At 39.4% G+C, this 24,881-nt stretch overlaps 2 protein-coding genes and 1 pseudogene across 2 annotated transcripts in view; 2 read left to right on the top strand and 1 right to left on the bottom strand.

Moving 5' to 3' along the window:
* The first annotated feature begins 297 nt into the window (after nt 1-297).
* Nucleotides 298-2,564, top strand: LOC131536488 (gastrula zinc finger protein XlCGF57.1-like; annotated as a pseudogene).
* Nucleotides 307-24,881, top strand: part of LOC131536492 (gastrula zinc finger protein XlCGF57.1-like) — a 173,747-nt gene continuing 149,172 nt past the window's right edge. Inside the window, exon 1 of the mRNA XM_058769458.1 lies at nt 307-426. The gene's annotated coding sequence lies outside the window, so the exon portion shown is untranslated. The remainder of the gene's footprint in view (nt 427-24,881) is intronic.
* On the bottom strand, nt 19,059-24,580 carry LOC131536497 (uncharacterized). Its single transcript, XM_058769471.1, has 3 exons — nt 23,308-24,580; nt 23,004-23,102; nt 19,059-20,254 (listed from the first exon to the last, which is right to left on the bottom strand). Exons 1-3 carry the CDS (start codon nt 24,578-24,580, stop codon nt 20,076-20,078), a joined length of 1,551 nt encoding a protein of 516 aa, XP_058625454.1. The 3' UTR covers nt 19,059-20,075.

Below are 24,881 nucleotides of genomic sequence, written 5' to 3'. Positions count from 1 at the left end.
TAGGAGAAGACACTGTAAGCTAGGCTGGTAGTTTGCTTTTTCCACCGACGAGGATAGAGGAGAGGGCCACGGTTCAAAAGTCACGGTTCACTGCTGTAATATAATATAGTAATATAAGGATTTACAAAGAGACAACACTTGTTGATTTTGGCAAATCTGCTTTTCCACACAGAAATTCATATTCAGTGAAGCTCCTCCCACAACAATCACATCATCAGTGAAGCTCCTCCCACAGCAATCACACATTCAGCAATTCACCAATAAATGCTGGAATATTCCCATCAGTTTATGAGTGAAGACGAGCATCAGAGCATCAGGAAGAGCTGAAATCTGCAGAGACTGAGTTTATTAAAGAGGACAGAGAGAAGATGAGAGATCCAGAACCCTGCAGAATCAAACACACTGAAGATACTGAACAACAAACAGGTTGCTGTTTATTATTCATTCATTCATTAATAATGCTGATGGTTAAAAAACTTAGATTTTGCTGCACAACAACATCCCATAAACCTGATGAAAAAAAAAAAAATACATTACATAAATGACTAATGGTTGTAAATGATTATATGAATAAATGATTATAAATTAATAAAAACAAGAAAATAAAAACATATTTAATCATTCTCCATATAGAAACATGAGGTTTGTGCCTATAATATTTTAAAACTAATAATTTGAAGATCAGTGTACTTCATTCATGGGAAGTTTCAGGGACGTATAATTTATAAAACTGCATCAAAATGATCAATTTTGTGTTGCAATTATCTACTTTCTGCTGTTATATCAGGATTAAGTTTTATGCCCTTTCACTTTTCTATTACTGACAAATGTACTGTTTTTAATTTCGTTTCAGAGTTGATTGAAGATATTGAGGAGAAAAATCGTGTCAAAAGTGGAGAAAACCCCAAACAGAAAGATTTAAAGAAAAAAAGGGCCAAGAAATCTTTCACCTGCACTCAGTGTGGAAAGAGTTTCACAGACAAATGTCATCGAGAGCGTCACATGACAGTTCATACTGGAGAGAAACCATTCACTTGTGATCAGTGCGGGAAGAGTTTCACACGATCATCAACCCTTAAGGAGCACATGAACATTCACACTAGAGAGAACCTGTACACATGTGATCAATGCGGCAAAACATTTTTGAGAGCTTCAGACCTGAAGAAACACCTGAGAGTTCATACAGAGGAGAAGCCACATTCATGTCATTTGTGTGGAAAGAGTTTTTTGCATCCAGAACATTTAAAAGTACATCAGAAAATATACACGGCTGTGAGAGAGTACATGTGCTTCGAGTGTGAAAAGACTTTTACTACAGTGAGCTGTTTAAAACAGCACCAGAGGATTCACACTGGAGAGAAACCTTACAAGTGTTCACACTGTGACAAGAGATTCAATCAGTCAGCAAATCTGAAAACACATGAGATGATTCACACTGGAGAGAAACCTTACAAGTGTTCACACTGTGACAAGAGATTCATTCGGTCAGCAAGTCTGAAAACCCATGAGATGATGCACACTGGAGAGAAACCTTACAAGTGTTCACACTGTGACAAGAGATTCAGTCGGTCATCACATCTGAAAACACATGAGGTGATCCACACTGGAGAGAAACCTTACACATGTGATCAGTGCGGGAAGAGTTTCTCACTAAAAAGACACCTTACGACACATATGAGAGTTCACAGGAGAGAGACCGTTCACTTGTGATCAGTGCGGGAAGAGTTTCTCGCAGTCATCAAGCCTTAAGGATCACATGAACATCCACACTAAAGAGAAACTGTACACATGTGATCAGTGCGGGAAAACATTTTTGTCAGCTTCAATCCTGAATAATCACCTGAGAGTTCATATAAAGGAGAAGCCACATTCATGTCATTTGTGTGGAAAGAGTTTTTCATGTCTACAATATTTAAAACATCATCAGAAAATACACACTGCTGTGAGAGAGTACATGTGCTTTGAGTGTGAAAAGACTTTTACTAAAGTGAGCCATTTAAAACGGCATGAGATGATCCACACTGGAGAGAAACCGTTCACTTGTGATCAGTGCGGGAAGAGTTTCATACGCTCATCAAACCTTAAGGAGCACATGAACATCCACACTCGAGAGAAACCGTACACATGTGATCAATGCGGCAAAACATTTTTAAAAGATTCAATCCTGAGAACACACCTGAAAGTTCATACAGAGGAGAAGCCACATTCATGTCATTTGTGCGGAAAGAGGTTTCCACGTCTACAAAGTTTGAAAATGCATCAGAAAGTTCACACTGCTGTGAGAGAGTACATGTGCTTTGAGTGTGAAAAGACTTTTACTACAGCGAGCTATTTAAAACAGCATGAGATGATTCACACTGGAGAGAAACCGTACAAGTGTTCACACTGTGACAAGAGATTCAGTCAGTTAGGAAATCTGAAAACACATGAGAGGATTCACACTGGAGAGAAACCGTATCACTGCACTGCATGTGGGAAGTGTTTCAATAATTCGTCTGCTCTACACACACATACACAAAGATATCACAGTAAGTAGATCATCTTCAGATCCAGCACTTTCAGATCTGATGGTGCTTCCTTACCAAATGTAACACAATAACGCATTAAGCAATAAAATACAAACCCGATTCCAAAAAAGTTGGGACACTGTACAAATTGTGAATAAAAAAGCAATGCAATAATTTACAAATCTCATAAACTTATATTTTATTCACAATAGACTATAGATAACATATCAAATGTTGAAAGTGAGACATTTTGAAATGTCATTTTGGATTTCATGAGAGCTACACATTCCAAAAAGGTTGGGACAGGTAGGAATAAGAGGCCGGAAAAGTTAAATGTACATATAAGGAACAGCTGAAGGACCAATTTGCCACTTATTAGGCAACATGATTGGGTATAAAAAGAGCCTCTCAGAGTGGCAGTGTCTCTCAGAAGTCAAGATGCGAAGAGGATCACCAGCTCCCCCAATGCTGCGGCAAAAAATAGTGGAGCAATATCAGAAAGGAGTTTCTCAGAGAACAATTGCAAAGAGTTTGAAGTTATCATCATCTACATTGCATAATATCATCCAACGATTTAGAGAATCTGGAACAATCTCTGTGTGTAAGGGTCAAGGCCGGAAAACCATACTGGATGCCCGTGATCTTCGGGCCCTTAGACGGCACTGCATCACATACAGGAATGCTACTGTAATGGAAATCACAACATGGGCTCAGGAATACAACCAGAAAACATTGTCGGTGAACACAATCCACCGTGCCATTCGCCGTTACCAGCTAAAACTCTATAGGTCAAAAAAGAAGCCATATCTAAACATGATCCAGAAGCGCAGGTGTTTTCTCTGGGCCAAGGCTCATTTAAAATGGACTGTGGCAAAGTGGAAAACTGTTCTGTGGTCAGATGAATCAAAATTTGAAGTTCTTTTTGGAAAACTGGGACGCCATGTCATCCGGACTAAAGAGGACAAGGACAACCCAAGTTTTTATCAGCGCTCCGTTCAGAAGCCTGCATCTCTGATGGTATGGGGTTGCATGAGTGCATGTGGCATGGGCAGCTTACACATCTGGAAAGGCACCATCAATGCTGGAAGATATATCCAAGTTCTAGAACAACATATGCTCCCATCCAGACATCGTCTCTTTCAGGGAAGACCTTGCATTTTCCAACATGACAATGCCAGACCACATACTGCATCAATTACAACATCATGGCTGCGTAGAAGAAGGATCCGGGTACTGAAATGGCCAGCCTGCAGTCCAGATCACCCATAGAAAACATTTGGCGCATCATAAAGAGGAAGATGCGACAAAGAAGACCTAAGAGCAACTAGAAGCCTGTATTAGACAAGAATGGGACAACATTCCTATTCCTAAACTTGAGCAACTTGTCTCCTCAGTCCCCAGACGTTTGCAGACTGTTATAAAAAGAAGAGGGGATGCCACACAGTGGTAAACATGGCCTTCTCCCAACTTTTTTGAGATGTGTTGATGCCATGAAATTTAAAATGATACATTTTCTCAGTTTAAACATTTGATATGTCATCTATGTTGTATTCTGAATAAAATATTGAAATTTGAAACTTCCACATCATTGCATTCTGTTTTTATTCACAATTTGTACAGTGTTTTTTGGAATCGTGTTTGTATCGTCAGGATAAATCTTTCATTACAAGCGACATGACAAAGAAACATTATCTAAAGTTTTCACAGTGAATAAAGTTCATTTTACCTTCATAACCAGCAGATTCAGCTGAGATTCAGATCAACTCAAAGATGGAGTTCCTCCTCGAAGAACAATGCCAAAAGTTTTTCTCTTGTATATCAGTTTGCTTCATGATATAAATTATAGCATTTTGTTTTCTTATGGGTTTCATATTATGTTTAGTTGTTTCATACTATGTTAAGTATGTTTAATAAGCAGGATTGTAAGAATAGTAACACCAATACAACCTTACCGATACCCATCCATACTTGTAAATCAGTAGGAGAGAGATCCAGCTCATTAGTTGAGAAAGGGTTCAGCGAAAAATCGGCAGCTGTCAGCAGGAAGTTGCTAACGGCACTTGCCATTAAAACCGGACGTCAGCCGTCGCTAAAAAGAGGCTGTCGCTTGCAGCCAGCGGCAAGAAGACAAATAAATGAGTATACCGGTTTATAACAAATGTTAATACTTATTTTAATAAGTAAATATTATTCCTTATTGTGTATTATTTGATTAAAAGGTTTATCAACTTTAAAGAAGAAAAAATTATTTTGGCTAAATGTTAAATTCCAACTGAATATGTAAATAATAGTGTGTGTGTACGTATACATATCAATGTTTGTGTTAAATAAAGGATATACACTAACTGTTAACTATGTATTCATAGTGCATGTTTTCTTTGTATTATACATAAATACTCAAACATTCAGTAAACTTATTTAATGAAAGACCTGCGTAAATGTCCAAAAAACATGGGCTCATTAATGACTAAAATATGACAAGTCTATTAAAATCATATTTTGCACCGGTTACGCCACCTAAAGAATGACAGCCTAATTTTTTAGCTCCCTGATGATAACCCCCAAAAATCAGTTTTTATGAAACCTTATGAATATTTTACGCAACAATGGAGAAAGGGGTTACTACTAGAAGTAGGACAACGGCAAATCTGAAGTTCGAGAACGAACTCGGAGAATTCAGAAGGGATAATAAGGTACAGCTTTCCGACATTAAACAAGAACTGAAGAGAACAAACGACAGACTGGTGGAGGTGGAGGAAAGAACTGAAGAAACTGAGACCGCGCTTCAAGCAGCATCAACGCTAATTAAGCGGCTAACAGAGCGCCAAGCTAATCACCCACGAAAGGTTTACGTGCGACTCAGAAATGCAGACAAGTTTCAACTGACTCTCACAGTTATTCTTCATACTCCGATTGCCATGGCCATTTATTCAGTTGTGTAAATCCTACGGTTTTAAGATGTCGGGACTTGTTAATTGGCGAGTTATCCGAGATTTGTTTTGTTTTCGTCAAATCATTTAATTTTATTTGGACTAACGTACGGCCATACAGTAGGGCCCCACCTGACTTTCTCTTACGGAGGCTTTACATGAAGCCCCTCGAGGCTCTTTTGAAACGAGCCTCAACACCGGAAACAACTGTTCCTATTTGCTACGGTGGCATTTTGTTGTTTAAAATTGTTCTACTTTGGTTCTTGTTTAATGTTTGTAATTTGGGAGAGGCACTGTCAATGTATAAATTGAACAACAACAGAGAGGTTAAGCTTGTTAGCCAACAAAGAAGAATATGAACAAGCACAGCTTTGGTTAATTTACTATAAATTACTAAAGTATCCTATAGATCAGTGATTCTCAAAGTGTGGTACGGCTCTCTCTAGTGGTACGCAGAGGAAAAACTGAATTTAAAAAAAAAAAGTTAAAATCACTTTTAAAAAGTTTGCAAGGTGGCTAAATGTGACCCTGGACCACAAAACCAGTCTTAAGTCGCTGGGGTATATTTGTAGCAATAGCCAACAATACATTGTATGGGTCAAAATTATCGATTTTTTTTTTTTATGCCAAAAATCATTAGGATATTAAATAAAGATCATGTTCAATGAACATATTTTGTAAATGTATTACCGTAAATGTATCAAAACGTAATTTTTGATTAGTAATATGCATTGCTAAGAACTTCATTTGGACAACTTTAAAGGCGTTTTTCTCAATATTTAGATTTTTTTTGCACCCTCAGATTCCAGATTTTCAAATAGTTGCATCTCAGCCAAATATTGTCCGATCCTAAAAAACCATACAACAATGGAAAGCGTATTTATGCAGCTTTCAGATGATGTATAAATCTCAATTTTGAAAAATTGACACTTGAGACTGGTTTTGTTGTCCAGGGTCACAAATGATGAAAAGGTCAGCAAAACTTCAATCTGGCAAGAGAAGTGTGGATCAGGAGGAGAATGTTTCAAGCACAAGAACGGAAGGGGACGAGACCCAGACAGCAACATAGTTTTGGCCCAGATCCAGCCCACATCTGGCCCGTGTGAAATCCATGCGGGCCAGATGTGGGCTGGATCTGCGCCGACACTGCTTGCTGTCTGGGGAGTGAACCAAGCACAGGTGCTAACAATGATTACTTTGGTAGCGCTGGTAAAGTCCCCATAGCATCTGCTTGCAGCAGCAAACAACACAAAACAGTGTGAAATTATGACTCGAACTACATCAAATTTGGTTTTATTTGGAGCGGGGAGGAGAAAGAGCCCAGGCCATAGTGTGTTGTATGTGACAAAGTTCTTAGCAATGAAACCGTCTCTTCTCAAACTGCATCTCACAGCCAAGCACACGGCGCTTAAGCACAAACCAGAGGATTTTTTTTTTACCAAAACGTAATGAACTTAAGCAGTCAAAGTCCACCATTCAATCCTGCGGTACACCCATAACCAAAGCACAGGAAGCTTCACATGATGCCAGCCTCCGGAAAGCCAAAGCCAGTACGCCACACACAATTGGAGAACAACTGTGTCTACCTTTAGCCAAAGAGACTATTTTTGCATTTAAAAAAATGTATTTAGTTAGCACTTGTAGTACACTTGTAGTATTTAGTCACCACTTTAAATATGCAAAGATAGTATTTGAAAAGTGCATTTTAGTTCATATTCATGGTGTCTCAAAATAGCACAGCTGAGTACACTTAGATGATCTTAAGTTTATCTTAAGAAGTACCAAAGAATCCTTTTTAGTACATTAAGTACAAAATTAGTGCGCAAAAATAGAGCACTTTAAGTATATTATGGAAGTGTACTTGTTTTTCACCTGCATGGCTGAAGATGTTCAAAAGACACTGATTGAGCGTATTAAAAACAGTCTATATTTTGCCATCCAGCTTGACGAAACAACAGATGTTGCAGATTTGGCCAATTTATTGGTTTACGTGAGATATGAATATGATGGTGCAGCTCAGGAGGACTTTATGTTCTGCCAGTCACGTGAGACCCAAACTACAGCAGAGCACATGTAGAGATACTGGATGAGTTTATCCAAGAGAACAGTCTGGACTGGAAAAAGTGTGTGGGAGTGTGTACAGACGGTGCGAGAGCTATGACAAGTCGTCACACCTGAGATGCGCTGGACATCCATCATGAGGCGCTGGCAGTGAAGAAGATGCCTGATGACCTGAAGTCTGTGCTGGACTAAGGCCAGACTGATGAATGCTGGCTTATTTCGTGTGCTGTGTGAGGACATGGGCAGTGAGCATGTCCAACTCTTGCTTCATACTGAAGTAAGGTGGCTTTCAAGAGGAAAAGTGCTTTCGAGGCTTTTCGAATTGCACAGAGGTCCAGATGTTCTTACACTCAAAAAAAAGGAAATTAGCTGGTTATTACATTAAAACAAGCATAACGTGTAATTTTAACAAAATTATTTCATGTTTCAAAGGTGAACGTGATAAAATAATGTAGGATAAGCATGAAATTCAACAAATTAACATTTGTTAAATTCAGTCATGTTGAGATAACGTGATTCAATATAGTCAGACTGATCTTGCACCGAAAATGGATTAGCGAGATCACGGGAGATGACAAACCGCGTGCTTCGGAAAATAACGAGATTATCACATGAAGAACTTGCCTGGAGTTCATTTGGAAAAGGTAAGATAAAATCTGTTTTCATCCATCTACAAAACGATGTGTATAAAGTCATCAGCAGGCTGTCCATCATTTTCAGCAATATTTGGTCATGCTTGTTTGTTATTTTTGTACTCAGGCCGTTAATGTCATGCTGGCACATTCATGCTAACATACGTGACGATAGTTGGCTCGCAGTTAAAGGATAATTCTGGTATTTAACACTTTGAGTCTCTTTTCTGGTTTATGGATGAACTAGAGTAGTGGACACAGAAATGTTGACGATGGGTCCTGTCTCGACTTTTGACTCGTTTAGATTCGCTTTTGACCGCTTCAGAGTGGCTGGCTACCGGCATTCACAAACATGTCCTTAAAACAACCCTTAACATTCGTTTTTAAAACTGTGCAACTCACTGAGTGGTTAGTGGTGTTCGTTGATGATTAAAAACAAATATATCGGCGCAATGTATGATTTCAATCCGTGTTATTTGCTATAGTGGAACAATTTTTCAGATACCTCACAACCACAGATAAACTTCCGCTCGATATTTGAGTCTGAAGCGCAGTAATATCAACGAGCAATGAGTCCTCCAACAGAAATCAATGGGATTTTACAAAATGCCAAATAAAACACGACAGAAACTGTATTTCGCATCGCTATTTGTTTTTAATCATCAACGAACACCACTAACCACTCGGTGAGTTGCACAGTTTTGAAAACGAACGTTAAGGGTTGTTTTAAGGACATGTTTGTGAATGCTCGTAGCCAGCGTTCAAAGGCGATTCTAAATGAGTCAAAAAGTCGAGCCCTGGTAAAGGTAGTCGAAATGTACGCAAAAACATATATAAAATTATAGTCTCAAGGGGTCTCAAACAGTCTGATGCTGGTGCTGATGTGAAAATGCTTACGTTTACCTATGTTATAAAAATTGTTCCGTCAACCAACCAATATGAAAATACATTTGCAAAATTGACTACTGTAACTTGATTCTAGTGATTCTAATTTTACTAGGTGAGTATGTATATTTTCCTTAATTTTGACCCTGGAAAGGCTAGATAATTGGTTTGAATACCATGGAATAATACACCCTTCCTTCTTAGCTTTTAAAAGTGACCAGAAGTATGGTCAAGGATGTTATTCTACTCAGCATTTTTGCCTAAAGTAAAGAAAATAGTCTGACTTTGATTAATATATGCTGCCTAATTTAATGGAAAACCAGGTTTGGTGAAAATAACATCAAATTTAAATTTTGTTATGATAAATACATTTTATGTATGGCGTTGATTTAAAATTGATGCAAAGTGATGCATCTCTAATTTATATATTTGCACTTTTTCCTACTTTGTACCGCAACTGTTGCACTATAATGTCCCTCAGATTAGGGGTGTAACAGTGTACACAAATCAGCTGAGTAAATATATAAAGTCACAGTTTGATATGTTTTTGGTACAGTGAGTAGAAAAATGCACAACATAAATCATCATTTTAATTAAATAGTGGTTTACTGAACACACTTTAGGGCTCTCTTTTTGAAAAAAGTAGAGCAGTCCACTGCTGTAAAGATGTCTTTGTAATATTGGGTTTTCTGTTTCCTTCTTAACAGCTCATCTTGTCCTGTATTATGTTTTTACTATTGCTTTCATTTATCTTTGTTCTCCATAACTCATGGCGAAATATTTTAATGGTTGTAAATTTATCGGATCTCTTTCAGAACATCACTTGTCTGCCATCCAACCACATGAGTACTGGTGAAGGGGGTCATCGGCCATCATCAAGTTTGTGATTTCAATAGTTACTTGTAAGTTTTGCCAGACCTGAATATTTTTGGCCTAAAACAGTGAATTTGTCTTACTGACTGATTCCAATGTTGACATGCTTATGATGCTAGGGTCCAGCTAAACCTGTATTTGCCCAGTTTGTTTAGATTTTTTTTTCTATTGGGGTGGGGGTGGGGGAGGGATGTGGAAGTGTAAGGCGTGTAGTCTATCTCTGTCTGGTAGATATGACCTACTAAAACATTTTAGACTTCAGCACCGGCATATGCAACGTTACCCATGCCCACACATAAACTGCCCATGTACTTTTAAGATATGGAATGCTTTGTATATTCATTTAAGTAGAGTCCATCCTAAACAAAACACCCAGGAGCTACAGGAATTGTCAACATATAGTTGTCATTTGTGCACTTGTAGTGATCTTCCTACAGAGAAGGATTATTTTTCACACATTGGCACTCATTTGAAGAGTAATGAAACTGTTCCTTGTATGTTTGGGGGTTGTAATTTTCAAACAAATGTATACGGAACATTTCACTCTCACAAGAACAGGAAACACAGTCGACATACATTGAAAGATTTCAAGCCAGACGTAGTTAGAAACACTCGAGTTTCACAAGAATCCTCTTATAATCCTGAGGAAGATGCAGGCAATCAAGATGACTCTGCAGTTGAAGCAGACAGTGCATGTTCAAATAGTGATGTAGATGTAACCAATAACTTGCCTGAAGTAATTGAGAATAATTTTGCAGCAGCGTTGCTTAAGTTAGAGCATTTTGCACATGTCCCAGGCAAAAAAATTGATGAGTTCTTAGAGGAACTGCACTACTTAAGTTCAGCAACATTACCCCTCTCCATTGACATTCTTGAAGGGGTGTTTCAGAAACATAGTCCCACAACTGATAGGTCTGCGGTAACAGAAGTAGCAACTGCTCTCTGCACTTCTAATCCATTGCTCAAAGCCATAGAGAAGGGAGGTCCCCTAAGCTCAACTTATCTCCGCAACAAGTATTATAAAGAAAGCTTTAACGTTGTAGAACCCATTGAATATGTTCTTGATGCCAAAGAAAACAGAAGTTTTCAGTATGTTCCTGTACTGAAGTCTTTGCAGCAACTCTTTAAGAAAGATGTTGTGGACAGGGTAGTTGAAAACCACAGAGCACAGCAGAGTAAAATGGCGAGTGGTGAACACCACACTCACAAATCTCCTCAGGATGGTTCACACTTCCAGCAAAACATTTTTCTGTCAGGGGATGAGATGAGGATATTGTTACGTTTATACGTAGATGATTTTGAGGTCTGCAATCCTCTGGGTACTTCTCGCAGGAAACATAAGCTTTATGGAATCTACTGGACTCTGAGTAATTTGCCTCCAGGCTCATATTCATCACTATCATCAATTTACTTGGCATTGTTGTGTAAAACTGATGATGTAAATAAGTATGGTTATGACCGTGTCTTACATCCTCTTCTTCAAGACATGAAAACTCTGGAGCAAGACGGAGTTTTCATTCCATTACTTGGCAGATTTGTTAAAGGTACGATTCAGGTTGTTGCAGCAGATAACTTGGGGGCTCACAGTATTGCAGGTTTTAATGAGAGCTTTTCTAGTGGGTATATCTGCCGATTTTGCACAGGAACAAAAACAGACATCCAAACAAAAGAGGTAAAATCAGGTGCATTCACCCTTAGGACAAAAGAACTCCATGACTCTCATGTGACCTCAGCTCAGGAGAATGGTACAAGCTGTTTTGGGGTGAAAAGACACTGTGTTATCACCAAAACGCTTGCCCACTTCAGCGTTCACACAGGCTATCCTCCAGATATTATGCATGATCTGTTTGAGGGCATAGTGCCAGTGGAGCTTGCACGGTGTTTGGCATTGCTTATATCCAAGAAGTATTTCAGTCTTCAAACCCTCAACAAATCTATCCTGCACTTCCCTTACAAGTGGGCCGACAAGACAAATAGGCCACATGTGATCCCACACACCTTTTCAACTAGGGCAACAATAGGTGGAAACGCCCATGAAAATTGAGCTCTAATAAGACTACTCCCATTAATAATTGGGCACCTGGTGCCTGAGGGTGAAATGGCATGGCAAATACTGTTGGACTTAAAAGACATTGTAGAGCTTGTGGTTGCTCCAACACACACAGATGAGTCCATTGCCTATCTTGAGGGCAAAATTTCTGAGCACAGACAAAAGTACCAAGAACTCTTCCCTGGTGTGCAACTGCTCCCAAAACATCATTATTTGGAGCACTATCCTCAACTGATAAGGATGTTTGGGCCTCTTGTGTGCCTCTGGACAATGCGTTTTGAGGCCAAACACAGTTTTTTTAAGCAGGTTGTGCGACACACCAATTGCTTTAAAAATGTGCCCCTCTCGCTAGCCACTAAGCATCAGCTCATGATTTCATATCACTTGAGATCATCCAGTTTTGAAGAAACATCCCTAGAGGTTACAAACGTCTCAACAGTCCCTCTGGATTGTTTGAAACAAGAAATAGCTCAGACTATTGAAAAGAACTTCCCTGGTACAACTGAAGTTCACCTTTCCAAGTGTGTGTCAAGCAAAGGTGTACATTTCAGAAAAGGGTTGATACTTGCTCATGGTTCTACAAGTGGACTCCCTGACTTTGGGGAGATTCTTCAGATTTGTGTTGTTCAGAAGAGACTGTGTTTCATGGTTAGAAGGCTTTCTGGGTGGTACAGGGAACATTTCAGAGCGTTTGAGCTGAGTGTATATCCTACCAGAGAAACTGTACTGACTGAACTTGGTGAACTGGCAGATGACTACCCTTTGGCAGACTACTTTGTTGGACCTCTAAGACTGGTGACATTAAAAAGATACGTAAACATAAGGTTTGTTTTCTTTAATATTAAATGGATCTCAATGGACTGTCTTATTTCAGGGAAGTGTGACTTCATAATGCCACATTTATTTCCCAGCTCTTTATTTTGATTTCATATATTCAAATGAATGGAGCATAATTGGTACAGATTCAGACCAAAGCAACAGCAGAGGGATGGCACAGAGTCACATACAGCAGCACCTTTCTTCAAATCATTCTCCTCCTCGTTTTATTTTCTATTCTCTCCTTCTCATTGTCATTTTTGTCTTTTTTCACCTACTGGTAGTGGTAGTGCTGCCCTGGTCTTGTTGCTTTGATCTGCTTTGATAATCACGGCCCATTCATTTGAATGCAAAATGGAAGTGAAACAGTTTGGGAATAAGTTTGGTATTATGAAATCACTGTTCTCTCATTTATTTCATGATTTTTTCATAGCCATATTAAATCGGCATGGCATTCCCTACTTTTGTACTCATTGGTGTTTTAAAATCAGATTACCCTTGTTTAAACTTAATTTTCTCTATCCTCATTCAGGTGATCGTGAAATGGCTGCTCCAGTGAAACTCAGAATCATTCTTGGAGAAAACAATTCCCAGAGATTGATCCTTCCAGGTGGTATGCCAGAGACTCTCATTGAACTCGTACAGGAAATTAAGAGACAATGTGGAGTAGATGGGGACTTCAGGCTTCAATTCATGGATGTTGAGTTTGGGAATGAATTCACCAACTTGGTCTCAATGTCAGACATCCAGGACAAAAGCTCCATCAAGGTCATCTTTAACTCGGTTGCACCTGCCCAGCCTGATGGCACCCCGCCCCCTCTCTACTCAGCTGCTGCCTCCCACACTCTGAATGACTCCTCATCCCTTTCATCTGCTGGTAGCTCATTTGATACAGACATATTGTCTTCTCCTGAGTCCACCTCCTCGAGATCCACTGTTTGGCCCATTGTCTTCCCCATGTCCCGGTTTGCTTATGATAGTCAGCTACAGCTGGACAGGGCCAATGCTGCTTTTAAAGAAACTGGAGCTTTGTTGAATCCTGATACAAAACTTAAATCTGCTGTTCTTGATGGCTTAGCTGAAACGATCGTCCAGTACAAAGTGTACCTCTCTGACAGGGAGTTTGATGAGGTAGCAGAAGCTCTGGTAACTACAAATCCATGTTTAAAAGAGCCAGGTTCAGTGACTGGGTTGGTGGATGGAAGACAAGCCTGAAGTATAAACTTGCTAACTACCGAACAAAACTCCGACGGCTTGGATGCCCTGAAGTGACTGTGAATGCCTTAACACACAAACCTGAGAGCAAATGCAGTCCTGCATATGGTGTAAAGAAGCCGAAAAAAGCCGAAGTGAATTACTGCCCCACCTATCCGGCCGGTGAAACACCAGAGACACAAGTAGAGATAAGAGTGGCACTCCTCTCAGAAGTAAATAAGAGAAACAATGAACACAATTTGGCGGCAATGATGGACAAGACCTTTGCACTCAGAAGGTAAGAGGTAGTTTCGGAGGCCCCCATGATAGCTGATTTCAAAATGAGGTGGCCAGCTCTCTTCAATGTGCGTGAGGTAAGAGAATGACTGCACTGGATGTGTCACAATACATGTTGACAGAATCTGAGTTTACTCAAACTGATGAGGATTTACTGAAGGCCAGCAATAGCAGCCTTTGCTGGCCTTCTGACAAAGTAAACTAATATTTAGATAAATACATGTATTATGCATTTACATTTCTTGAACAGATAGAACTGCTATTTCAAATGTGTACCAAAAAGGTAACTGAGTTTTGTCTACCTTTTTTGTTATGTTTTTTGTAGGTGAGTACAGAGTTCAAGAGAATCACAACGATCCATTTGCAGTCAAAGCTCTTCTCCGAGCTTGATGTTCACTCTGCAAACCTGATGAAGGTGTATGCCAAGAAAGGTGGAGTTCAAGGGAAAAAAATCAAGACCATCATGGCACCCATAACCCAGGTATGATACCAATGTAAAAGTGACAAAAATCACTTAAAACTTGGTCATTGTAGAAATGACTTTGAGCACCACATCTGTTCCCCCATTAGGGGTCATCTGTTTAAGAGTGAGGGGCAATCATTAAATCCTGAAAAATCTGCTCTGAAATCATAAAACTCTGGAATCTGTTGGAATGCAGTTTTGAAGCACAGAAAAAGCATTGGCACTGTATACTATTATACACGTCTGACAAAGCACTCAAAAGCTGTCCCTTTTATCGTCCCGTCTTAAATGGAGATGGCAGGTATTCTTACCACATTGGTCACTGTGATTATCGTAAAACTTGAATGATATAAAGTGGAATGGTCTGTTCTTCACACATTTCAGGCAAAATTATGTCTTAGGTGACATCTTCAGGTAGGTTACCTAGGTTAAGATGCATTAATTTGAAGCTTGAAATGATTAAAGGAAAACACAAAGTAGTAAATGATAGTAAAATAACAAAGATTTGTCTTAAAAACTTTTAAACATACTATCCCAAAGGGATTAACATACATCTAAGCTGTATACAATACTAGCAAACACTTTTATGTTGTGACTTCCTGTGAATTTAGTTTAAAGTTCTTAAGTGTGTAAACCTACACTGCTGGTTTGTTGAAATGGTGTTCATAGTGTTTTGTTTTTTTCTCTTATCTTTATATTAAGACTCACACTATTGAAGTCAGAAGAGAATGCATCCTCAAAGGTCTCTGCGTGTACCTTAATGAAGATCCAGAGAAGCTGGTGAAGCAATACCTGGTATGTTAATTTATGTGTTCACTATGGAGATTATCAGAGTTGGAGTGGATGGGGTTTCCTGTGTGTTCCCATTAGATTTAAAATTAGGTTAAGATAAGGCCATTAAAACTATCTTCTCTCACTCACTTAGTGACACGCACCATACTGTAGTGCAATCCCAAACCGCCCCCTAAAATAGAGTTTTTGAGTTTTTTTTTAGAGTTTTTGTTAAAAACTCTAAAAGCTATTCTTTGAAGTAATGTAATTAAATCATGGAAAGGATTTCCATGTGATTAAATGGCTTTCTTTCAGCATTAAGCACTTTTGTTAGGCTAACTTAAATAAATTAGTTGGTCCAAAACATTGCTAATTAGTTGGGCTGACACTATTAAATTAAGCTGTGCCCAACCATAGTAAATAAGTTGAATCAACCTTAATAAATTAAGTTGACCCAACGTAAGTACATTAAATTGGAATAACAGAATTGCATAATGCTGAAATAAAGCAAGTTAATCATGTGGAAATCCTTTCCATGATTTTTTTATGTTCATTCAAAGAGTCATTTTTTTGAGTGTACAGGACACAAATTTCCCATTGTCAGACATTTTTGTCTGTCTCAGTCAGCTGGCATACTTGTCTGACATTTTTTCACATTTAAACGAGCTGAATTTGGGACTACAGGGACTCTCCATCAATGCCTTTGACGTGCAGGACAAAATCAATGCACTGCTGAAAAAGTTGGAGTTATTTGAAATCAAAATCAAGACAGGTGATGTTTCAGCTTTCCCTGCTTTGGAGAGTTCTCTGTCCGACAATGAACTGATGCTTGGTGAATCAAGGAGAACATCTCTGCATGCCTCGTGTCGCTCAGAGAACAGTTTCGTGATTATTTCCCATGATGCATGAAGATGAAGCTAGCAGCTGGATGAGAAACCCTTTCAGCATTGACACCTCTCAAATGGCTTCAGAGGACTTCACTGTTGGTGAGCAGGAGAGTTTAATAGAGTTGTCTTGTGACGAAACATTGAAGGCAGCTTTGAAAAAGCAGCAGCACAACGAATACTGCTGGTTGTTATATATTTTCTGAGGTGGTACTTGGTGTAAAACGTTTGAGAACCACTGCTGTAGATCTATCTATAGACTACAGGCTGATTCCATTCTTTCTTAACTTTTAACTTTTTTAAATTTGTTATGAAGAATTTTAACAAATCTTTTTGTAGATCTTAGCATTAAACAGTTAGCATTTGCATTAATGTTGATATCAGCATGTTTTCGAATCCGTTGCAGTTATTATTGTAAACAAATAAGTAGTGTAGGTAGAATTGAACTGATTTTCATGTGTTGTATTTAACATCCCACAGAGTTTTTTTTTTTTACAGTGAAGAGGCTTCATAAGATAAATACAACTCTGATCTGCTCCTGAAGATCTAATATACTAATCGACACGGTGCCGAGATCCCGAAGCGCAGATGTTTCGAAACTGCTCCGAGGCGTGATTCGAAACACCATGTTACGTGACTAAGGCGATTCGAAGCATCGGGGAATGGCATACCTGCCGAATCTGCGTTTGATTGACAGGGTTGGACACAAATCGCACATCTGTCACTTCGTGGGTTTTTGTGAGAGGAGAAAGATTTTGCGATTATAGTGTAATTTGGTTAATAATACAGGGCTCTCAAGTGTCACGCATTGAGCGTGACAGTCACTCATTTTGGTCTTTTGTCACGCACTCCCGCCACACATTGTATTTCTCATGCAGAAAAACTATTTATAATATATTTTAATATGCCGCAGCGCCCAAACGATATCTGGTCGCGCCGCTCTCACTATGGAACCCGGCAGGAATCAAGCGCGTCTCCCCTGGAGTTCTTAATCGAGCCTGCCACTTATCCGCCAATCAAAAAAAGAAATGGGCTACACAATAGCCAATCAGAAAATTGCACTATTGTATCCGGGTAAGATTTAACGCAACAACCAATGAAAAAAAGCATATCCTGGAATTGTTCAGCATCTTCCTCGTTCACCCACAGAGGAAACCACTGGCACTCCGAACATCACTTTGAGCACAGAGTAAGTCATGATCTCCTGTTTTAATGTTACAACAAATTCACAACTTGTTTGACACAAACAATTGACAACTTGACTGCTGTTAGAGAATGTTTCCCAGATAAATTAGCATCAGTTTTTCATGAGTGTCTGTTACTTAGCCAACAGTGTTACAGCCTGTTCACTGACAACATCTCAGAACAAGTAGTCTAGGCCTTGTCATATTTTCGTTGTCACATTATAAATATATCTCTCTTCAATAGGCTTAATAATTTTATTAGCACTAAATTAATTAAAGTGTATTGCATAGTTATAGGTCACTTTTAAAATCATGTCATATTTTATAATTATATCCTGGCCATGGATGCATTAATCATTGCATCTGTCTTTCAAAGATGTCGGGTAAAAGGCAACTAAGCATCCTTTCATTCACCCTGAGAGGAAAGCCCCCCAAAAAGGGCAGGTTACAGGATGCTGGCCCGGAGAAGGTGGCGAAAATGGTAGGCACATTAGAGGAGGAGAAGTCCATGACATCCCATTCAAGGACTCACTGCACCAACTGCCAGGTAATGCTTTGAAGTAACATAGGGAGATAAACCTGTATGCTTATTCACAACAAATACACATTTTCTATGGATTGAGTGGTCTTTCTGATGATGGAATATGGATACAAAATTTTAAAAAGTATGGCATCCCAATAACAATATACTCACCCCTCTGCCATTTGGTAGAAGATATAAGAGCATCAGAAACAGCACTAGTAGATTCAGAGACAGCTTCTATCCTCAAGCCATCAGAATACTGAACTTTACTCCACCATCTTTACTCCACCATCTTCACTCTCCTAAATGGCACACTTGTCACTTTTTAGAATTAATCATTCAACTTAAATTAATCCTTTTTTATTTTACCTCTTCTATTTATCTACTTTCTATTTTAAAAAAAAAATCTGTAAAGTTGAGATTACTTTGAGCACAACAAATTTCATGACTGATAAATGTTATTTATGTGTATATGACAATAAACTTGAAACTTGTATAACCCAGAGATATCCTATAAGATACCTGTATTTGATTAGCTTTCTCTATGTGATAGGAGAAAAACTCAATGTGGGTTTCACCACCAGAGCTACGCTCAACAGGCTCCTTGAGGCTGGAGAGGTCACATCACAGAAGGCTCAACAATTCCAGCAGGCAGCACTGGCCTTTTTGGTCAGAGCTGTGGAGTATGCCATGGATAAACTCCCTTTGAAAGATGCTCTCCTGAAGCATGCCAGATTTATTGATGTGCAGCTGAGAGCTGAGTGTGGGGTTGAAGATGCCCTATACTTTGTAGACAGGCAAGGATTTTCACATACTGATTATATATTTTTAAGTTTAATGGTCATGATCACAAAATAAATCTGTCTCTCACTGTATTCTAATCAGTCTTGTACACATGTGCTCTTTTAAGATTTCAGGAACTCCTTCCTTTTCATGACCCAAAGGAACAAGACCAAGTAAGTGAGGAGTTTATGGAGTACCAACTCATGGACATTGCCTTGCCCCAGGACCCAACAGTCTTTGATGTTGAGGAGTTTTGGGAAGAATGTCCACAACAAAGAACAAGGTAAGAAATATTTTGCACACAACATGACTTGCTCATTAGTAATTACGATGAAGGGAAAACATTTGAGAAATAGAGGCCCTGCCCTGGTTCCTTTTTTCAAAGGTGACTGGCTTGAACCAATTTGGGAGGCTATCAAAGATCGCAGCCTTGGTTTTAGTGCTTCCACATTCTAATGCTGATGCTGAGAGGGTATTTTCGATGGTTGGTTTGAACAAAACCTCAACACAAAACAGCTTGTCTCTGGACGGGACATTGTCCTCAATCATGACCCTGAAAATGGCTGGGCTTGAGCCGAACTGTTTCAAATGGGAGCCAACACCACAAATGATAAAGGAGTCCAAAAAGGCAACAAACACTTACAACAAACAGCACCAGTCATAATCTCTCTCACTCACTCAAAAATTGAATAAACACTTTGTATTTGGTTAAAATGTCAGTGTCATGTGTCAAATATTTTCTTCTGCAAGGCTGAGCAATTATTAATATTAACAACAAAAACACTAATAATAATATTATTAATGGAACACCCCCATTCCCTTTGACCCCCTGACATGGGGGTCTGGAGGATGTCACTCTTGCCTGTCTTCAAAACTTGAGAGCCCTGATAATATTTAGGCTAGATTAAAAGTTATTAAGATATTGATAGATAAGGTATAGACATTGACATATAATTAGGATAAATATGATACATTCATATATGCATACATATACATTCATATAAGTTAGATAGTGGCAAGCACAGCAAGTTAAAGATAGGATACCATAGGCTAGTTGACACATAGATTATTTCATGTTGACAGGCAAGGCAAGTTTATTTATATAGCACATTTCATAAACAGTGGTAATTCAAAGTGCTTTACATAAAAGGATGTGAAATAGTCATTAAAAATAATAATAATAATAACAAGAAATTAAACACAAATATAAAAACAAAGTGATTTAAAAATAATTTAAAACATTTAAGTCGTGACGTATGGTAACCCATACTCGAAATGGTGCTCTGCATTTAACCCATCCAAGTGCGTACACACACACACACGGGTTTTTGTGGTTTAGCAGGACTTTGATGGCCAAACCAGTTGGATGGTGGTTTAAGGGGACACACCTTTCCCGATGTCCTACAGAAATGATAAAACTATCATAAATTTTGTTTTACTCTGCAGAACACAAATACCACTTTGGATTTTCTTTACACACAATAGAATGGATAATATGACAACATGATATTTTGGTGGTAAACAAGGACAGCCACGCCTCTCCTAAAATGTTCCTGCCTATTACATAATTGGGATTTATAGGGTCTTATCGATTTATGAGGACACTCGTTTTACAATACACAAAACATGTCAGTTCTCTGGATTACAGGGACCAATGTGTTTTACTGGTACATGACCATACACAACACACAAACGTGTCAATATGCTGCATTATCAAGACTAAGGTGGTTAAAGAGCACCAGATCTTAAACACAATACACAACACAACAGGGACCAATGTGTTTTAGAAGTACTTTAATAACAACTTAAAATTGTGACTTACAAACAAACAAAAACTTAAGTGAAATCCACCAACTATTTTTTTAAGCCAAATGCTGGGTTCAGCCTGCTGGATCATTATATTGGGTTGTTTATAATATTTTTACCCAGGTGCTGGGTTATTTTTTTTTCTATTCAACCGCTGGGTTGAGCCTGTCTCCTATACAACAACCCAGGCCAGCAGCTGCGAACAGCAGCTCTTCACCGGCTGAGATATCAGCAACACACCGGCACAAGAATTAGCGATATTTCCGTAAAAAGCGATTACAGCGGATGGTTGAATAGACTTATGCTACTTTTAAAATGTTACATTTTTATGTCTAAAATGCGTGTTAAACAAGTTTAAAAGTATGTAATGTAGTAAACTATGCTTTATTCACCCAAATAAATTCAATGTGTCATGTATTTTGTGTGTTCTTGGTTGATAATAAATGTCCATATTTTGATTATTGCTGTTGCCTATAGTAATTCTGTGTGATTTTTAATTTCCAGCCCATTATAAGCCAGCAATATAATTGTGAGAGAAAGCACTGAAATATATTTTGCGTGTACAGTCGTGGCCAAAAGTTTTGAGAATGACATAAATATTAGTTTTCACAAAGTTTGCTGCTAAACTGCTTTTAGATATTTGTTTCAGTTGTGTCTGTGATGTACTGAAATATAATTACAAGCACTTCATACATTTCAAAGGCTTTTATCGACAATTACATGACATTTATACAAAGAGTCAGTATTTGCAGTGTTGGCCGTTCTTATTCAGGACCTCTGCAATTCGACTGGGCATGCTCTCAATCAACTTCTGGGCCAAATCCTGACTGATAGCAACCCATTCTTTCATAATCACTTCTTGGAGTTTGTCAGAATTAGTGGGTTTTTGTTTGTCCACCCGCCTCTTGAGGATTGACCACAAATTCTCAATGGGATTAAGGTCTGGGGAATTTCCTGGCCATGGACCAAAAATTTTGATGTTTTGTTCCCCGAGCCACTTAGTTATCACTTTTGCCTTATGGCAAGGTGCTCCTTCATGTTGGAAAAGGCATTGTTCATCATTAAACTGTTCTTGGATGGTTGGGAGAAGTTGCTCTTGGAGAATGTTTTTGTGTCATTCTCAAAACTTTTGTCTTCTAAAGTTGATTCAGCTGCGGGATCGAGGCACCTGCAGTGCAGAGCTTGCTCAGGAATGGCAGCAGGCAGGTGTGAGTGCATCTGCGTGCACAGTGAGGTGAGGACTTTTGGATGATGGCCTGGTGTCAAGAAGGGCAGCAAAGAAGCCACTTCTCTCCAGGAAAAACATCAGGGACAGATTGATCTTCTGCAGAAAGTATCGTGAATGGACTGCTGAGGACTGGGGCAAAGTCATATTCTCCGATGAAGCCCCTTTCCGATTGTTTGGGGCATCTGGAAAAAGGCTTGTCAGGAGAAGAAAAGGTGAGCGCTACCATCAGTCCTGTGTCATGCCAACAGTAAAGCATCCTGAGACCATTCATGTGTGGGGTTGCTTCTCATCCAAGGGAGTGAGCTCACTCACAATTCTGCCCAAAAACACAGCCATGAATAAAGAATGGTACCAAAACACCCTCCAACAGCAACTTCTTCCAACAATCCAACAACAGTTTGGTGAAGAACAATGCATTTTCCAGCACGATGGAGCACCGTGCCATAAGGCAAAAGTGATAACTAAGTGGCTCGGGGACCAGAACGTTGAAATTTTGGGTCCATGGCCTGGAAACTCCCCAGATCTTAATCCCATTGAGAACTTGTGGTCAATCCTCAAGAGGCGGGTGGACAAACAAAAACCCACTAATTCTGACAAACTCCAAGAATTGATTATGAAAGAATGGGTTGCTATCAGTCAGGATTTGGCCCAGAAGTTGATTGAGAGCATGCCCAGTCGAATTGCAGAGGTCCTGAATAAGAACGGCCAACACTGCAAATACTGACTCTTTGTATAAATGTCATATAATTGTCGATAAAAGCCTTTGAAACGTATGAAGTGCTTGTAATTATATTTCAGTACATCACAGAAACAACTGAAACAAATATCTAAAAGCAGTTTAGCAGCAAACTTTGTGAAAACTAATATTTATGTCATTCTCAAAACTTTTGGCCACGACTGTATATCTCCTATATATCGTATGTATTCCCTTTAGGGTTACCATAGTACAAATCATTACCTTTCCGAATATCGTATATTGGATTTGGGCACATCCCTACAGATACCAATAGAATACTGGTGCATCCCTAATTTTAGTAATATTCTGTTAGAAATGCTGAACTAATAGAATATAATTTTGACTTTGATTACATTGAAACAACAACTTAGTTGACATACCAGCATTACTGGAGTCTCCTGCAGCTCCAGCAAGAGCATCATCGTCAGAATCACTTTCTTCAGGATCACTGTCATCAGAATCCGTCATTCTGATCTCATCTTCAATGAAAAATGAAATTCAGAACATGAAAAACATCTACATCTGCATTCAGAAGTCAAATAACACAATCACACCCCATTTGTGAAACATGCCAAATGACACTACATCCTACAGTGAACACAAGACATATTTCAGAGATGTTTCCTTAAACCTCCCTGTGAGTGTAAAAGACCCTCTGTGCAACCTACACTAAGATGGACGTACCTTCAATCTCAATGTCATCAAGCGATTTGCCTTGAAGATTAGGAAGGCAGCCCTTTTCCATGGCTATCAGTAGCTTTGATATTTTAGCAAGCTGAGTAGTGGCTTCTGGCAGCCTGTAATAGTCGCGGTGGACGCGGATGTCATGCCCTAAGAAATCGGCGACCTGATCTAACTCATTGTTTTTCAGATTTAGGATTTGTGAGAGAGTAGCCACGTGCTTGCGCAGATGAGTTGATCGGAGAAATTCTGGATTCTGAGCTCCACATTCACTTGCATACACTCTGAGGGAGTCCTGGCCTCTGTAGTGACTCTGGCAGTTTGGCCGAGCAAACAAGAAAGCATTAGTGTCCAGCACTCCACACTCACTTCTCTTGCTGACCAGCAGCGTCAGGGCATCGACCATATCAGGCAGGAGAAGAACAGCAACCTTTCTTCCCCTCTTCCCCCTGATCTCAACGCGACTAAAATGGCTGCAGAGTTTCTGCTCAAACTTGCTCAGGCCCATGGCAACATCATCATGGAGAGAAGTGCCGTCCCTTTCATTGAAGCCCTTCAGCGGCATTTTAGAGACCTCTCCCGCGTGTCTGCGGTTGAACACAATGATTCTGGCGAGTGTTGCTTTGGCCAGTTCTGCATAGCTTTGAGGAGATGCCGTCTCTTTTAGTTTCTGAAAAGCCGTATGTGCAGTCTTCTCAAGGAACCGATGAAGGGACTGGACATCCTGAGTGAAGGGAAGTGTTGATGGCTTGTTAAATTTGGCCTCATTCAGTGTGACCAAAGCAGTGTGTGAGATCATCTCAGACCACTTTGAGGAGTAGAGTTTTTTAAAGGTCTCTGTTGACGCGATCAGTTCCTTGTCTTCAGACATCAGTGCTCGGCAGTGAATGATTTCGCTAATCTTATTCAACGAGTGCCCCAGTTTTAGAGCAAGGCTTGGGCTTTGGTAGCAGTGACTCTCATCATCATCATAGCCAGACACCATCTGAACCGCTCGAATGAGTCTATGAAAATTGGCAGGCTTCACAGCTTCTTCAAGACTGTATATTGAAAACTCTCTACGCAAAGTCAACAACAATCTTGCAACTTCACGGAGTTTTTGTCGAATGTACTCAAATTTGGTAGGGTCATGCCCATGTTTGTTAAAGAAAGACTGTGCAAGCTGAAGAATACTCAGGTCATTTTTGACAACAGCGGAAATATCATCCTGCTTCATCACACCTAAGAGTTTCCAAACTCCTTGAGAAATGTGCTGAGTGAATGAAGACTCTGCCATAGACGCCAGGCCCAAAACTCTCCTCCTCCCTTGGTTTTCACTGTCAGCTGCTGGTTTTGAGGAACATCATCTGAAATGACGCCACAGATCTCTCCGTACAAACATCCCTTTGCAGTACATGCAATGCACAAACTGCTTTGAATCACACTTTCTTTTTGGTGCCCGTTTTATTTTAAGAGCTCCCTCTCCACACTGTAAAACATCTGTGTTATGCTGAAAGTTGCCCTTGTTCCTGAGCTTTTGCAGCATTGCTTTACGTTATTTCGAGTGAACCGGGAGTGACAAAGCCTGTGCAACTTCA

Source organism: Onychostoma macrolepis, chromosome 03 (genome assembly GCF_012432095.1).
Source record: "Onychostoma macrolepis isolate SWU-2019 chromosome 03, ASM1243209v1, whole genome shotgun sequence".
NCBI classification, from domain to species: Eukaryota; Metazoa; Chordata; class Actinopteri; order Cypriniformes; family Cyprinidae; genus Onychostoma; species Onychostoma macrolepis.
The sequence above is the reverse complement of the archived record's forward strand: the minus strand, read 5'-3'. Positions and strand labels throughout refer to the sequence as shown.